The sequence below is a fragment of the Panthera onca genome, chromosome A3, assembly GCF_046562875.1.
Source record: "Panthera onca isolate mPanOnc1 chromosome A3, mPanOnc1 haplotype 2, whole genome shotgun sequence".
Taxonomy (NCBI): Eukaryota; Metazoa; Chordata; class Mammalia; order Carnivora; family Felidae; genus Panthera; species Panthera onca.
Window position 1 is genome coordinate 127,360,828 of NC_138341.1, and position 17,300 is coordinate 127,378,127.

General features: G+C 55.8%; 1 protein-coding gene across 2 annotated transcripts in view; it reads right to left on the reverse strand.

Annotated features, from left to right (window-relative positions):
• PREX1 (phosphatidylinositol-3,4,5-trisphosphate dependent Rac exchange factor 1) overlaps positions 1-17,300 on the reverse strand; it is a 186,653-nt gene that overhangs the window by 22,537 nt on the left and 146,816 nt on the right. For both annotated transcript variants that reach the window (XM_060645492.3, XM_060645485.3), the window contains 10 exons: positions 13,762-13,904; positions 12,048-12,140; positions 9,969-10,117; positions 8,174-8,259; positions 6,464-6,600; positions 5,667-5,760; positions 2,776-2,963; positions 2,347-2,505; positions 1,477-1,687; positions 773-1,049 (listed from right to left, as the gene is read on the reverse strand). In XM_060645492.3, coding sequence (XP_060501475.2) covers positions 773-1,049; positions 1,477-1,687; positions 2,347-2,505; positions 2,776-2,963; positions 5,667-5,760; positions 6,464-6,600; positions 8,174-8,259; positions 9,969-10,117; positions 12,048-12,140; positions 13,762-13,904 — 1,537 coding nt within the window. The remainder of the gene's footprint in view (positions 1-772; positions 1,050-1,476; positions 1,688-2,346; positions 2,506-2,775; positions 2,964-5,666; positions 5,761-6,463; positions 6,601-8,173; positions 8,260-9,968; positions 10,118-12,047; positions 12,141-13,761; positions 13,905-17,300) is intronic.

Genomic DNA, 17,300 nt, shown 5'->3' on the forward strand with positions numbered 1-17,300 from the left:
TCAAATGTCCCCAATAGCGTCTCTTCACAGGTGGTGTGCTAAAAACAGAATCCCGACCGGGTCCAGACGCTGTCTGGCTGACGTGTGTCTCAAGTCTCTCCTCCTCTTCCTCCCTGTACCCGCTCCCCCCCACCGCCACCATTTATGTGTTAAAGACACTGGGTCACTTGTCTAGAATCACCCACCCTATGGATCTGGCCACCCGCATCTCCAAAACACCACCCCACCATCCTCTATCCCCCACGTCCTGTCACTGAGTAGTGAGATCTAGATGTCGATGGGACGACAGTGCATTTCCATGGGGTGTCCTGGGGCATTAACGCCAGAAGAGGCGCGTCCAGCTGTCTCTCTTTCTGCCGTGTCAAAAGTATAAAGTTCCCCCAAAGCCCTTCTCCAAATAGTGCCAGCCTCTACTAACGACTGCTGCCCACATCCATTATTTTATTAGAGCAGCGGCTCTCAATGGCGGGGCGGGGCGGGGGGGACCAAGGCGGCAACTGGTGGGGCAGAAGTCCAGGCCACACAGGGTGGGTAGGGAGGTCTGCCCCCCAAGGGGCATTTGGCAACGTCTGAGAACACGTTTGGTTGTCACAGCCGTGAAACAGGCGTGCTGTGAGCATCTTCGTGAACAGAGACCAGGGGCATTGCCGAATAGCCTGTAACGTCCCCCACCGCCCCCCGCTACGGTTCTCTCGCCCACAACGTCGATGCTGCTGAGCCGGCGAACCCTGACTCCAGGCTCCCTGCCCTCTTCCCTCGGGGCCGGGCTCACCTGTTGATCTGGGTGACATACTGCTTCATTTCCTTCAGTGCTACGTCCAGTTTGGTAAAGAGCTGCAGGTACGCATCCTGGGTCTCCCGGTCCTCCTGCTTCAGTAAGAAGCTCAGGCCCCGGTCCTCCTGGACCGGGGTTCCGTCGGCTGGCCCGAAGCCGCTGTCGTTGAGAACCTGGTGTTGGGGGTCCCCATCCACAGCAGGCAGGCACTTCCAGGATGGGGCAGCCATGGTGGTGATACAGTGTTGGGTGTAGGACATGGGGTTCAGGTGGCCTACGGTGGAGGGAGGGAGGGCTCACTTGGAAAGAGCCTCCAGGCACCCGTAAACCCCTCTGACAGAGGCACACAAACCTATTTCAAGAATCCCAATGAGGGAGAAAAATTTCCTGCTAAATATTCCTTTAATCCATCAGATCACTTGGAGAAGAAAGTTTCAGTTTGGTGCTAATATGCTTTTAAGTACCAGGATACTTTTCTGACTGGAATTACAGACGTGATGGCTGGTACTCCAGCAGCTACTTTATAACATAAGGCATCCTTCAGGATGGAAACCACATGTACAGATGGTGGGGTAGAAGGAACTTGGGTCCCTGATGACTGTGGAGCCACCATCGCAGTCCCAGACTGCTGGCCTCCAGACGGGTTTCTGTTTATGTGTCTATAGATCTGAACACAACCCCTAACAGAGACGTGAGGTTACCTTGCTCTGGGTCAAGGCCGATGAGGGAGGGTTTACGACCAAAACGGATACTGAAGGACCTGCCAACTGAGGGAGTGGTCTTGGGGTAGGACACTTCCATGAGGTTGACATGGCAATTGGTGGGGCAGAAGTCCAGGCCACACAGTGGATGGGGTTCCAGGGGAGCCTGCTTGAAGGGTGGGCTGACCCTGTTCTTCAGCTGGGCTGCAAACTGAGAAAGGTGGGGGTACAGGGTCATGATTCAGGGGCCTGGGAATTCCGGCCCACCCCCAGCACCCACTCGATCCTAGCCCGGCCCAGACATTCAGAAACTGGACAAAACGCCAACAGCTTCAAGTGGAAAAGCGGATTCCCTTACGCTGCCTTTCACTGCATCCAGATGTCAAGGAAGGTGTAGAGAAATCTGAGGCCTTCGCATACCTACCCACATTCATTCCTTCATTTTAGCTGCCCTGAGCTACCCTTGAGGAACCATCTCCCCCCAGTCCACAGTCTGTGAGGGGCAGATAAGGCTTCCCGTCCCTGAAGTGGTTGGTACAGGGGTAGACAAGGGACCCAAGCCAAGCCAGTAAGAGTTCCCATCGAGTTCCTTTTCTACTGGGGTGGCTGAGGTGAGAGCTCCTGGGGACCGTTTTGCCACCATGCGAGAAGGGCCTGCCCTGAGGGTGAAGCCAACACGGGAAAGTAAAGGCACGAGGAGAGAGGCCACACTCTTGTGACGGTGCGGTATCTGTCTGAGCGCCGGGAAACAACCTTGCCTGAAATTCACCTCCGGACTTTTCAGTGAGTAACAGAAACCGACAGATGCTCCTGTTCGCTTAGTCTGAGCTGGGTTACAGCCCAGGCTGAGACCCTGCGGGGCGCAGGTACCTCCTGGTAGCAGGCGATCCTCTGGCCGATGCTCTCCAGCTTGGTGTCACAGATGTTGCGGAACTCGTAGTGGGACATGGTCTTAATGTTGCTCAGGGCCACGAGCCGCCCGCAGTTCTGCACAAAGACACTGTCATCTGCAGCGAAGGCCTTGAGGATCTGCACAAACACGAACCACTGAGCACTCAGCGTGCACCACGGAGGCTCTTAAGCACTTGCCTTGTCATAGCCCTGGGAGACGGAGTCTATTACTCGCCCACTTTGCAGATGAGTAAGCTAACTCAAGAGGGAAGAACCACTCTCCTAAGTCCCACAGCTACCAGGCGGGGGAGCAGAGACGACAATGCGGGGCCCCAGGCGAACTTGGAGGAAAGGGGAATGAGGCGCTCCGCCCCGCCCCCCAGGGCAGGGCAGCGCGCCCAGCGAGACCTTGGCAGTGAGCCCGAAGCAGCCGCGGGGCTCCACGATCTTCTCCAGCACGTGGCACTTGATGCCTGCAGTGCTCACGTACTCGTACACCACGCCATGCTCCAGGTATCCGTTATCCACCGTCAGGCTGACCACAGGGCTGTCCTCATGCAGGCTCAGCTGGGGACCCAGGGACAGCAGGGGGAAGGCTGGAAGCCAAAGGGACCGGCGACCCTGAGGACGGGGAACCACCCCCCAGCCAGCCCTCCCCCGACCCCGCACCACAAACGTTTGTCATCGTCGGACACACGGGACGATGAAGCCCGTGCTGCTGCTCTGCTCACTCTCGCCAGCCTGCTGCCGTTCACCCCTTGTCCTAGGAACCCGCCTTTGTGCCCCATTCCCAGTCTACGTGGCTCAGGAGAGGGAAGCCCTAACCACACCCTTCCTCCCACGCACAGGCCTGGGCGATCAGCGATTCAACGTCCCCTACTCGTAAGGGTTGGTTCAGGAATGAGCATGTGACCCAAGCTAGGCCAATGAAAGTCAAATCTGGGACTTTGGTCGGATCTACAAAGAGAAGGGAACATCCTCTTTTTCGACTGGATTCCAAGCTGCCAGAACCATCGCACGCAGAAAACAGCATGTAAAAGAGAAACCAACACAGAGGGAGCGCAGCTGAGAACGGGACAAAAACAGAGAGACTCTTCATGAGACTGTACGTAAAACTGGATCGAGCCGGACCTGAAGCTTCCTTGACCCTACTCCCTTCTCAGTTTGCTGAGCCAATGTTTTTGGGTAGACCGGTTTCAGTCCTGATTGACGTGGGCCCAGAGAGTCTAAGTGATTCTTCAGAGGCCACACAGTTAGGTAGTGACATATCTAGACAAGGAAGCAGGCACAAATGGACAGGACTGCTTTCCTTTCCACCCACTCCAAAGAGCACCTCTCAACACATGTGTCTTACCCCCTCACACTCGTATTATGGCACCGCCTGTCAGTTTTTCTGTCCCCCATCTGTTTCCCCTCGTGTCAGCACCACGAGGACAGAAACCCGGCCCACCTTGCTCACTCGTGTGTCCCCAGCTCCCAGAACTGGGTATGGCATGTAGCAGGTGCTCCTGCTTGTTGAAAAGGAGAGGAGACATGGTCAGCTCCCCTCGGCACGCGTTGCCGTCGTTATCAGGGATCCCCCACACGCTGGGGAAGAAAGCCCACAGCCCTTTCCTCTCAGAGGGCATACACCGGGCTGGGAGCTGCCAGCTGGCCTCTCCTCCCTCCCCGTCAGCCTGTCCCCTCTAGGATCCCTCTGCCAGGCTGCGTGTGCTTCAGCAGTAGGGGGATGACTCCCCGAACGACCCCATAAACCCTGGTTCTTTGCTGTCCCTGAAGGTACCAGCAGGGAGCCCACAGCCGTCAGACACAGAGGCATCCAAACCCCCTACTCTTCCCACAGCCTCTGCCCCCAGCCCAGCAGAAGTACAGGGCAGAGTCCAAAGAAGCAACTGGAGAGAATGCGTTATTATTCAAACTAAATATTCGTAGGGTTCCACCTATGTGCCAGGCACAGTTCTAGGCTCGGAGGATACGGCAAGGCAGAAAATAAACAAAACCCCTGCCCTCGTGGATCTTCTGCTCTCTAGTAGCGAAAACACCAGACACCCCCTGAGGAGGTGACATGTGAGTCGAGTTGAGAGAGGTGAAGAGCATGAGGTAAGAAGTACTCTGGAGGAGAGCATTCTATAGCCAGGGAGAACCGCAAGTGCAAAGGCCCTGGGGCAGGAGTACATTTGGTATTTAAGAGCAAGAAGCTGGCGTGAATGGAGTAGAGAGGGCAAGAGGCAAAGTGCCGAGAGGCCCAGCTGGAAGGCCAGGCTGGAGCTGGAGGAAGAACTTGATCTTTGCCTGGGAGGAGCCACTGGAAGGTTCTGTTCTGTTTTTTGAGAAGAGCCCGCAGGAGGAGAAGTAAGGGAGGACAGGGAGAAGAGCAAGCAGGCTACTGCGGGAGTCCTGGTGAGAAACCATGGTGGCTTATGCCAGGCAGCGATGGAGACAGTCAGAAGCAGTCAGATTCTCGATGCATGAAGAAGGTAAGGCAACAAATCAAGGCGGAGGGAGGGAGGAGAAAGAAAAGAGTCAGGGTGTACGCCAAAGTTTGGGGCCTTAGAATCTGGAAGGCTGGGGTAGGACGTTTAGGGGAGAACCAGGCTTCAGGGGAACGGTGGGAATTCAAGGTGGCCCATGCTAAGGGCACAGTGCCTGATGGGCATCCCAGGGACAGCTGGCAGAAAGACAGGTCTGGAGTCCAGGGCTGAGGCTGGGCTAGAGAGATAAAGATGGGAACCTGGGGCAGACAGAATACTGGCCCCTGAAAGATGCCCGTGTCCTAACCCCCGGAGCCCAGAGGTATGCTGTTACATGGCAAGGGGGGCCACGGCTGCAGACGGAATTAAGTTTGCTAAACAACTGACTTTACCGTAAGGCAAAATCCAGATGATCCCCTGTGACCACAAGGCCCCTAAGTGGATATGGAGGCAGAAAAGTCAGAATTACAGAGAGGGTAGAGTGAGGGGGTCTCAGACCAACATCGCCGGCTCTGAAGATAGAGGAAAGGACCACGTGCCAAGGCTTGCAGGCAGCTTCTAGAAACTGAAAGAGGCGAGTAAATGAATTCCCCCGCCCAGAGCCCCAGAAAGGAACACAGCTCTGCTGACACCTGACAGATGGCCCGGCGAGACTCACTTTGGACCTCTGGCCTCCAGTAACTGAAATGACAAACGCATGTTCTAAGCCACAGGTTTGTGGTACTTTGTGAAAGCTGCAATCAGAATGTGATACGAGCCAACGGCACCAGAAGAGGACCGGTCGGTCCCCTCCGGGGTCTCTACCACACTGCCCGCCCGTCCCGTTACCTGAGTCGGGCTGGGGGTCCTCGCCGGGGGCCTCCTGGCTGTCTCGGGCCTCCTGGGCATCCTCGTGGGTGTGATAGACCCACTGGTAAAGACCCTGCCAGGAGAGCAGAGTAAGAGGGAGGCCACGACACCAGGAGCCCAAGGAGGAAGGGACGGGGCGAAGGGCAAACCATTCCCCGACTCCAAAGCCCAGGCTTCTAGACTGCCGGTGACGTCACCTGTGGAAAGTCCTCTAAGACTTTGCTCTGTAACCTTCCTGAGGGGAGCTCCACTCATGCTCGACCCCCACCCTCTAGAGTCTGTGCTCCCTACAGAAGCCAGGGGAGGAGGGAGCCTTTGAAAATGTAGGTCAGACCCATGGGAGCAGAAACCTTGTCTCTCCTGCAGCCCCAGGGCCTACAAACATGCCAGGCACATCGTGCGGTCAGTACACCCTTACTGGATGAACCAGTGAATGAACACCCTCCCCGGGACCCCAGCCCCCAACCCAACTATAGCATCAACTTTTCCCATCAACTCTTTGCCCAACGTGCCTATGCAGTGAGAAGAGAGGGTCTGATCACACCCATGGGTGGAAACCGAGACCCCGAGTTGTCAGGGCCCAGCCCCCCGGGTTCAGGGAGACAGAGCGGGCACAGGGCCCACACCCAGGTCAGCCCTGCAAGGCAGGCAGCCCCCTCCCCCACCCAAAACGCTGTGGTGCCTTCAGGCCTCTCCCCACAGAAGGCAGGAGGCCCGCAGCCCCCGACCCCGCTGAGCAGGGCTTCCCTGATCCCCTTGGCTGCTGGATGCCTCACCAGAGCCTCTTCCCCGCGGCCCCGGAACGCCTGGAAGTGCTCCAGGACCTCCAGCGCACTGTCGTTCAGCACGTTGTTGCCGTTGACCTTCAGGATGCACTGGCCGGCACAGAGCCCTGCGGCCGCAGCCTCGGAGCCTAAGGGGACAGGAGTGTTTGTGGCACACCCTAGGCGGAGAGAGCCCGGGGCGGCGGCAGGCAAGGGCAAGTGACCCGAGGAACACCGTCCCCCACCCCGCCCACCACCCCAACCCCCCAAACACATCCCCAGACATTCCAGCCCCGGCCCTCCACCCTAGAGCCACTCTCCAACCCAGTCCAGGAGGCAGGACAGGGACCGGCACTCCCGTTTCGCAGAAGAAACTGAGGCTCAGAAAAGTAGCAGCTAGCCCAAGCTCACACGGCAAGGAAGGCTGGATTGGAACCCAGGTACGTTTCCCTCAGAGCTTCATCTCCTTCAGAATCCCTCTATGACCTGTGATACTATGACGGGATCAGCCCCATTGCGCAGACAGGAAACAAAAGGCTCAGAGAGGCAGAGTCACTTTCTCAAGGTCCCTTGGCTAGGAGAAGCCAGGATTCGAACCCAGGTTTACCAGACTTCAAGGGCATGTTTTCTCGGCTATACCCATGACTCCCAAACTACAGCTCTCGGCCCCCAGGGTTTTGTGTGGTTAATAAGAAGAGTCTTGCGCCCGGGTGGCTCAGCTGGTTGAGCATCCGACTTCGGCTCAGGTCATGATCTCAGTTTGTGGGTTCGAGCCCTGCGTCAGGTTCTGTGCTGAGAGCTCAGAGCCTGGAGTCTGCTTTGGATTCTGTGTCTCCCTTGCTGCTCCTTCCCTACTCATGCTCTGTCTCTCTCTGTCTCTCAAAAAGTAAAATAAAAACGTTAAAAAAAAAAAATAAAAGTGGAGTCCTTAGGTGCAAAAAGGGTTAGGAGTCCAGAACCTCAGACCTATCTGGTTTCATCTCCAAGAGAGAGCAACCCCTTAAACCGCATGTAAGGAGAAGGCAACGTGAAGCAGGGGTCTCTAACTGTCAGCCCACGGGCTGGATCTGGTCACAGGGGTCTCTAACTGGGCTGGGTCTGGCTACAGGTGTCTCTAATTGGGCTAGATTTGGCCACAGGGGTCTCTAACTGTTGGCCCACGGGCTGGATCTGGCCACAGAAGTGTGGCCAAACTTCACATTTCTGGCTTCCCTTAAAAACTCAAGTCTGGCAAGAATGGCCCCACATTCCTCCATGGCAATAATGAGCCTGAGCTGAGGAAAAACTGCCCCCTTTTAAAGTGAGCATGTCTCGGGGCACCTGGGTGGCTCAGTCGGTTAAGCGTCCGACTTCGGCTCAGGTCATGATCTCACAGCTCGCGAGTTTGAGCCCCGCGTCGGGCTCTGTGCTGACAGCTCAGGACCCTGTTTCGGATTCTGTGTCCCCCTCTCTCCCTGACCCTCCTCCGCTCATGCTCTGCCTCTCTCCGTCTCAAAAATAAATATAGTGAGCATTTCTGTCTTCACCTTGCCACAGTCCCCCCCACCCCACCCCCATTGCCTATGCCTTCCTTTCAGTTAGTTATCCACCTGTGCCCCCCTGAACCCCATGCCGTAAGTGCTGGTGAGGCACAGGCCTCGTGGTAACGGTTTGGAGGCCTCAATTCCTGCCACACACACAGACCAGGCCCCCAAAGCCCCCTTCTCTGTCTGTGAGGCTCACCTCTGCCCACGGCATAGACATACGGCGGGGCGGCTCCACGGATCTGGAAGCACAGAGCCTCTGGATGGTCGGGAACTTTGATGATCCTGCACCAGGCAGCAGCAGCCATAAGGAAAAGCAGTATTACTCCCAACAGCCCAGGGGACCACGCTGGGAGACCTCTGCCTCCCAGACTTTTGGGAAATCCAGCACAAAGTAGTAGCAATGCCAGGCTGTCAGCAACCGAAGATAAAGAAAAACCTCACTGAACCACAGCCCGTGTCTCCAGGGTCTCCGGTTCCTCAGAACCACCTGGCCCGCCCTTAGAGATTCAATCCACGCACAGAAATTCCAGAGCGCCCTCCTACACCTTCTCTGTCACTCTCTCAGTGAGAGGAGGCTTCTCGGTGGTGGTCAGACCAGCACCACAGGCAGCGAATATTTTGTTCAGCAGATGGGAGGGTGAGAAGGGACCCAGACGATCTTGGTGCCGACTCTAGAAAAATGCCCACACGTGTCCCCTAGGGAACAGTTTGAAAGGCCAGGTCTTGGCCATTCCGCAGGTGGAACATCAGAGAAGAGCGAGTGGCACCTGCCCAGGGCTGCACGAGGGATGACATTAATCCAGCGGCTTCGAGGCAGCTGTCTGCTTCTCCGTCAAGGGCATGTCTCCAACAATGGGCCTCAGGATCCTCCTCCCATCCCCCACCCCGCACCACCTGCCAGAGAAAAAACCATCTAGGGAGCCGGTTCTCAAACCCCAGGCATTTCCAGAACTTTAAGCAGGCACGTTCCCCTGGGTGATTTCTGCCACTTTCACATACCAAACTATCAATCATTTTCCCTAAATTGGCTTGCCTTCTCACTGAAATAATCTTATTTAAAACTTTCCATCACTCCCGTCAATAGGAAACCGGGAGCATTTGCCTTAAATAGAAGAGAGAAATGAAAACCAAGAGCACAATTTTTAAAATAGAAAATGCTTCTCCCTGCACCTATATCTGGCATCCAACCACTGCCACGCTGGGCCGGGCTGGGCCATCAGCCTCCTTGCCTCTGCCCTGCTTCCGCCTTTACCGCTGACCATCTAGTCTCCACCTCCAGAACCTATGTCCCGTCATGCCTTGCCTCTGCTCAGAACCTTCCAGTGGCTCCTTGGTCCTTACCATGGGCACAAGGTCCTACAAGGCCTGGCTTCCACGGTCTGGCGGACCTCACCACCCACCCCTCCCTCCCACTCACTCTGCTCCACCCCATCAGCTTCTTCGCTGCTCCTCAAAGACACAAGCCACGGTTCCACCGCAGGACCTTGGCACTGGCTATCTCCTCTGCCCGGAACGCTCCTCCTCCAGAAGTTCTCTTGACTCCCTCCCTTACCTCCTCGGGTCTGCCCTCAGCTCACGGTGGCATCTCTCTGACCACCACCTTCCACACAGCCGTCGCCTTTCCCAGCTGTATAGACTGGCCCAAACTTACTACCACCTGGTTCAGGAGGTCTCTCGCTTTTCTTTTGTTTGGTCGTCTGTCTCCTGCTCCACCCTCCAACTAGACTGAGACCTACGAAGGGTATTAACGTGTCCATCTAGACATGGCTGGAGCCCCAGAGCCTGAAACGCCACTCGGTACACAGTGGGCGCTCGAGAACATCTGTTGGACGGATTAAAGCAGCAACGTCGTGAGACACGCCTGTGGAATGAGCCCCATCCTCGGGGAACCAGGACGGCTCACCCCCCTCCACCGCCACCCCTGGCAGGCAGTCAGTGCCCCAGCCTCAGAGGGAGACTGGCCCCGCACACCCCACCGCGAGGACACTCACTCTTTGGCCTTGGTGGCCACCAGGAGGCGCAGCGGGCGGCGGGAGCAGAAAGACTGGTTGAGGATGGACTCCACCTCGGCAAAGGGCCTCAGGAACACCAGGTCCTCGTTGATGGAGTAGATCTTCCGCCCCACCTGCAGGCCGGCCATCTAGGCGGGGGGGAGACACCCACACCAGGTCACCAGCCTCCTCCCCGGCCAAGGAACCCCGACTGCGTGCGGGCAGCACAGAGCCAGGCCCGGGGACCCAGCGGGACCCGACTGAGCCCACCGGGGCAGCCCCGCTCCCCGCTGTGGCAAGCAGGTCGGCGGCCGGTGAGACGAGGTCCCGGCCAACGAGCTCTGAAGGGAAGGCTGCCGCAGGCACCACAGGAAAGACATCTTTCCTTGAGGAGAAACCGCGGTGGCCGGTCCCCTGCTTCCCACCTGCCGTGTGGGGACACAGGGCATCGAACTGGGGCAGCCACCCACCCTGTGCCGGGAAACTCAGAGGTGTTGACCCCGAACCAAGACCCCCAGTCACCTCCTTCTAACCGTTACGTCAGGGCTCCCTGTAACCAGAAGCGCTCCCCAGGGGTTCAAGGACACAAGCGCAGCGCCTGGGTGACACGTGCCTCTCCCCACCCACCTCCACACCCCCCGGAACGGCTCAGGGGACGGGGGCCGAATCCCTGGCCTGCCAGACTCTCTCCCCTCCCTCCTCTACATGTCGCGGACATGGCAGAGCCACCGACGTGCCCTGGGCAAGCCACTGATCGTTAGTTTGTCCATCATCACAGCTGACGCGGAAAACTACCTGATTCAGAAAGCTGCTCTTCTCGTGCACCTCTGCACAAGGCCATGATGGGAGCTGGGGGCGTGCATGCTAGGGATCGGAAGGAGGGAGGGAGAATGGGTAGGTGGATGAGTGGGTGGATGGATGGATGGATGGATGGGAAGGAGGAGGGAGAATGGGTAGGTGGGTGAGTGGGTGGATGGATGGATGGATGGACGGATGGATGGGAAGGAGGGAGGGAGAATGGGTGGGTGGATGGATGGATGGATGGATGGACGGACGGATGGATGGACGGATGGATGGGAAGGAGGGAGGGAGAATGGGTGGGTGGGTGGGTGGATGGATGGATGAATGGATGGGAAGGAGGAGGGAGAATGGGTAGGTGGGTGAGTGGGTGGATGGATGGATGGATGGATGGGAAGGAGGAGGGAGAATGGGTAGGTGGGTGAGTGGATGGATGGATGGATGGATGGACGGATGGATGGGAAGGAGGGAGGGAGAATGGGTGGGTGGATGGATGGATGGATGGATGGACGGACGGATGGATGGACGGATGGATGGGAAGGAGGGAGGGAGAATGGGTGGGTGGGTGGGTGGATGGATGGATGAATGGATGGGAAGGAGGAGGGAGAATGGGTAGGTGGGTGAGTGGGTGGATGGATGGATGGATGGATGGGAAGGAGGAGGGAGAATGGGTAGGTGGGTGAGTGGATGGATGGATGGATGGATGGACGGATGGATGGGAAGGAGGGAGGGAGAATGGGTGGGTGGATGGATGGATGGATGGATGGACGGACGGATGGATGGACGGATGGATGGGAAGGAGGGAGGGAGAATGGGTGGGTGGGTGGGTGGGTGGATGGATGGATGAATGGATGGGAACGAGGGAGGGAGAATGGGTAGGTGGATGCATGGATGGACAGATGGATGGGAAGGAGGGAGGGAGAATGGGTGGGTGGGTGGGTGGATGGATGGATGGATGGATGGATGGATGGGAAGGAGGGAGGGAGAATGGGTAGGTAGATGGATGGATGGACAGATGGATGGATGGGAAGGAGGGAGTGAGAACGGGTGGGTGGGTGGGTGGATGGATGGGAGGGAGGAAGAAAGACAGATGGGTAGATGTATGGGTGGGAAGGAGGGAGGGAGGGAGAATGGGTAGGTGGATGGATGGATGGAGCAGGGGGCTCTATCGCGGCTCCCCCAGAGACCGCAGGTAAGCCCGCCCCGGACTCAGTTTCCCCACACGGCAATGAGCAAGGAGGAAGCATCGACACGGCAGGTGGCCCCTCTGAGAAGCCTCACCTCAGCCAGCGAGCCCCTCTGGACCGACTTCACCACCACGGCCTTGTTCTTCTCCTCGATGTCAAAGCCGTAATCTTCCTCCTGGGGCAGGATCTGAGGGCCCAAGGCGAGAGAGACCCAGTGAGGCAGTGGGGGGAGGAGGGGGCTTGCAGCCAGCCCTGCCGTGGCCCCAAGACCAAGGCCCCAGGACCGTGATCCTGCCGGCTCCTTGTGCCCCAGATCTACACGGAGTAGGGGTGCACGGCAGGACAAAGCTATGAACAGCACCCAGTACATGGCAGGTGCCCAACACGTATCTGTCAAGTGAAGACACCATCTGGCTCCCACGTCAGGCTGCTGCATATGTTTTTACTTTTCACTGCCTGGCGCCCCTGTCTCCTCCCAACCTGCAGACCGAGTCCCCTCGGTTATACACCGCCGTCTCCCCATCTGCTGGCAGACTGACATGCTCGGTAAAAATCTGCTGGCTTAACGAATAAAACAGATCCAAAGTTGTCCAGCCACTGAGGACCTGGGGACAGGCCAGGAGTTTAGGGAGGAGCAGTCCCATTGCAGGACGGCAGGAGGTTCGGGAGGTTCGAGGATTCGGTGGTGGTGCGGATGCAGAGAAACGCATTTGTGTGTTCAACAAATACTTGCTGAGCTGCTGCCTATGACATGACCAAGGTACGTTACCGGGCACTAGAAACAGTGTTGAACAAGACAGTTCCTGCCCTGCTGCAGCCGACTGTCTAGTGGGGAAGAAAGACTACAAACAAGTAAGCAAAGAAATACAGAATGCGATGCAGACGGTGTGTGCAGTCTGAATGAAAATAAAGCACTTAAAGTGATAAAAACGTGGCACGGCGGGGGGGAGGGGGCGGAGGAGAGGCTATCTGAGCTGAGACCTGAATGAAATGAGGGACAGAACTTTATGAAGAGTGGAAAAAGTGTTCCAGGCAGAGGGCACAGCATGTGCAAAGGCCCTGAATCAGGCCCACAGGACTAGAGCATAAGAAAGGAGATCAGAGGGAGGGGAGAACACAGGAGATGAAGCTGGAAAGGCAGAGAGAGTCTTGTGAACTGTGAGGAGAGAGTGTGATGGGGAGCACTGGCAGGCTTTATGGTGGGAGAAACGGGAGTTCCCATATTTATGGGGCCCCTGTAAGTACGAAAGGAGAGAAGTTAGGACTTCTCTCTTGTATTAGGCAGACTTCAGCCCCATCTCTGGCTGTGGCAGGAGACCTAATCTGCTGAGCACCTCTCTTGATTGCCTCCTGTGGACCAAGCATGAAGACAGAGGCCGCTAGTTATCAACAGGCAAAAAAGCAGGATTTGGTGGGCGAGGCTGGTGAAAGATCTGAATAGGCTGATAAACGTCCTCCCTCAACTACCAGGATATTTACAGCAAATGCACATGGACAGGGCACCAGCCCAGAAGACCTAAGGCCTCGGATGAGCCATTTCAGGAGGCCAACCTCTCTGCACAATGCTAAGCTGGGACGTGGGGTGGGCAAGGGAAGAAGGAAAGGAAAAGAAAGGGAGCCAGCAAGCCCAAACTCTTTCTAAAGAAGGTCGTCTTGGCCAGAGAAGTGTCACCAGCCACCACCAAGAATCCCCACATTGGGTGCTCAGAGTTGAGCCCAACTTCTCTAGCCATAATCGGAAGGTCACCCGGCTCCCAGTCTGCAGCCGGGTCTGGGAAGGCTGATGCACACTTGGGCTCTCCTCCTACCAGCAGGCGCTTGGCCAGAATGTTCTCCACCAGCTTGAAGTCATTGCGCAGCTGTTTGTTCTTGCTGCTGGTTCCCTCCATCTCCTCGTCTGCGTGGAAGCGGAAATACTGGGACTCGTCCTTGAACTCACTCTTCTCCAGCACTGCAAACCCACAGACACACAGCACATGGTCAGGCTCACAAGGGAAGGTTTCAGCAACACTTGCCAACTGGCCACTGCGGGCTGGAACCAACCCTTGGGCAAGTTTTCTTTGGCTAGCACAGTGTTTCATTCAATAGAAGCATGTGCCAACACTAACGTATTAGGATATTTCACATAATAGTCTCGCTTTCTGACTTCTCTTGAAAAATCTGAACTTGTCCCATCTGCTGTGAAGACAATATTACAAAGCCGTAGTAACAAAAATAGCGTGGAATTATAGCTGAAACAGATAAAGAACCAGCGGAAGAAAACAGAAATCACATAAGAGGATCATGTGTTCATGGAAACTTAGTATATGATAATGATGATCATGTGGAGTATTCCACAGATGATATAGGGGAAAACCTGACTCACAGGGAAAAATAAAAGCAGATCCCTACCTCACACCATATACAACAAAAAACTCCTGATGGATTAAAGACCTAAAAATAAGAACAGGAAAACTAAAGCTCACCAAACAAAATGTAAAATATCTTTGTCCTAGGGTAGAAAGAGTTCACACACAAGACCTCCCAAAAAAGCAATATAATAAAATTAGGAACTTCGGTTCAATAACAAGACCATAGGCAAATGGCAGATTCAAAAGTAACATAATGTCTAAAACCAAAAAGGAATAAATATCTACAATATAAAAGAAACCACCAAATCAACCAGAGAAAGCTGTAAAACATAGATAAAAATGGGAAAAGAATATGAACAGGCAACTACCAGATGGGGAAACCCAAGCGGGCAGCAAGTAGATGAAAAGGAGTCCAGCCTCACTAACAATCAGAAACAGACCATGATGAGACATTTTAGACTGCAGATTAGCAAACCCTAAAGGCCAAATGTGGCCCGCTATCTCTTTTTATAAATAAAGTTTTATTGGGACACAACCACATCCATTCATTTATGTATGTTATAGGGCTGCTTTTATGTCACAGTGACAGAGCTGAATAACTGCAAAAGGCTGTATGGCCTACAAAGCCTAAAATTTATACTATCCGGCCTATGCAGAAGAAGTTTCCCGATCTCTGCTCTAAAAGACAGAAAATGAATAAAAACAACTGGTAACAACCAGCATGGGATCTGATCCCTGTGGGTTACAGTTGAACTAAGTTACCAGGGCCAGGCACACTTGGATTCATTTACTCCCGGGACAAGGAAGGATCTGCTGCACTCCTCTTACAGGTGGGGGCACTAAGGCCCAGAGAAGGTAACTAAACTGCCCAAGGTCACACAGCAGGTAGGCTCCCCCTTTTCACCACACTGCCCAGCCTGCCCTTTCAGAAAGGGGGAGATCCAGGCTCGGTCTGGTGAAAGCAATTGTCCGAAGTCAGCAGGCCCCCGGAAGAAGGAAAACCAGCTGCCTGAGCTTCGCGATGTCCCCGCCATCCCTGAAGGCAGAGGCTGTGTCCCAATTTGGTGGCTACGTGAAAAGCAGCAGAAGGCAATCCTTTCCTTCTCCCTCTTTCCCAGGACATCTAGCTGTTTGTGTCTTTCTCCGGCCACCCCTATTACCTCTTTGGAGAAAGCAGACACACAAATTGCTGCTTTGCCCAGAGCCGGGGGGTAGCCAGGGCCCAGGGGGCCGGCTGGCTTCACCTCCACTGTAAACACGAAGCGGAAAGACTCTGGGAGGTAGGAGGAAGAAGCGTGTTGTGTCTTGGGAGAAATGTTTGGGGAAACAGCTGGAATCTCAGAGTCCAGGAGCTCAGCCAGGTGAGGTCCCCCACTCGCAGATCCAGGTTTCGGTCAAGGCCTCTGGCCGGGTTCGAACCCCTGCTCGGCCCCTGCCCAACTTTATGTCCCCTTAGCCTCTGTGAACCTCTGCTTCCTCATCTATGGGCATCATAACACCACCAGCTTCCAGGGAGTGGGGAATTAGGTGGTGAGCCTCAGTTTCCCTGTATGTGCCTAAGTGAAAGGCTGGACCATCAGCCTCTCAGGGCCCTCCCTGAGGACACCTCAGGGCCCGGGAGCTCAGGGCAGACGCCTCGGGAGGCGCCACATGGGCCATACCTACACCCTCCGCTCTGCACCCTAACCTGCATTTTGCAGCAGCCACAGCCCTAGGATCTGGCCCCTTCCTATTTTAGCTCATTTCTGAGTTCGTGGCAGGGAACAGGGGAGCAGGGGCCACGCCCTGCAATTTCTCTCCCTGAGGGTGTTGGCATTGCCTGGGAGTCACCCCCCGCAGAATGTCCTCGGCCAGCGGCCTTCCCAGAATAGCAGCTGGGGTGGACCCCTAATTACTCTCACCCACAAATGAGAGGTTCTGCCCAGCTGATTGGTGGGAAGGACGGAGCTGTCAGAGGGCGCCGCGGGGAACAGAGCGGCTTCTGGGAATGAGGGACTTTGGTGACAGGAGCCGATGGACGGGAATGACCCTGGCTGGGCCCGACCTGCCCAGCTCAGCCGGGGAAACAGGCAGCTGGGAGTGTGTCCTAACCCCTAACTGCACAGAGCCATGGGCATGTTGAGCTCAGAGGAGGAGGGGACGACAAGGCCTCCAGGGGAAATCTGGGGAAACTGAGGCACAGAGAAGGCCAGAGGTTTATTGGGAGTCAGCTGAGTCAGGGCTGGAACCAGGCCTGCTGGCTACAAGACAGGGGAGGCACCTGACGACCTGCCGTCCCACCGGCACATTTCTCATCCTGCCGAAGGGACAGCAAATCCAGCAGCTAGACCAGGAGTGGAAAACTGTGGCCCACTGCCTGTTTTTCTAAATAAGGTTTACTGGCACACAGCCACGCCCACTTAGTTAAGTATTACCTGTAGCTGCTTTAATGCTACACTAGCTGTTAACAGAGGCTCCACGGCCTGCAAAGCCTGAAATATTTACTGTCTGGTCCTTTGCACAGAGAGTTCTCTGACCTCTGAGTTAGAGCATAAAGCAGAAGCTGGCAGGAGGAATGGACAGAAGACCCACCCGAGGCTCACCCCTCCAACTGCAGCAGGCCGCAAGCCACATCATCCCTCCCCTGGAGTATCAGAGTCGCTTGGGCACTGGCCTCTCTCCTTCCGCCCTCAACCCCGCGGGCGCTCTCCACCGCCCTGCAGAGGGATCAAGCACGTGCCTCCCCTGCTCAGAACCCTGCCAGGACTGCCATTGCACTGGAGTCAGAGTCAAAGTGCTCCTCACATGCCCGTGCTGTTCCAGAACACGGACTCCTGTCATAGTTTGATTCACGCACCCGCACCCGCTCATGCACACTAGGCTGTGATCCTAGCAAGGTGCCTGTACCAGCTGGAAAACAGCAGCATGAACAAAACCCAGGGAAGAGGGGAATATTAGTCTAACAGGGAGAGAACAGCCCCATGAAGAAGAGAGAATGAGCTAAGCACCCGCCATCC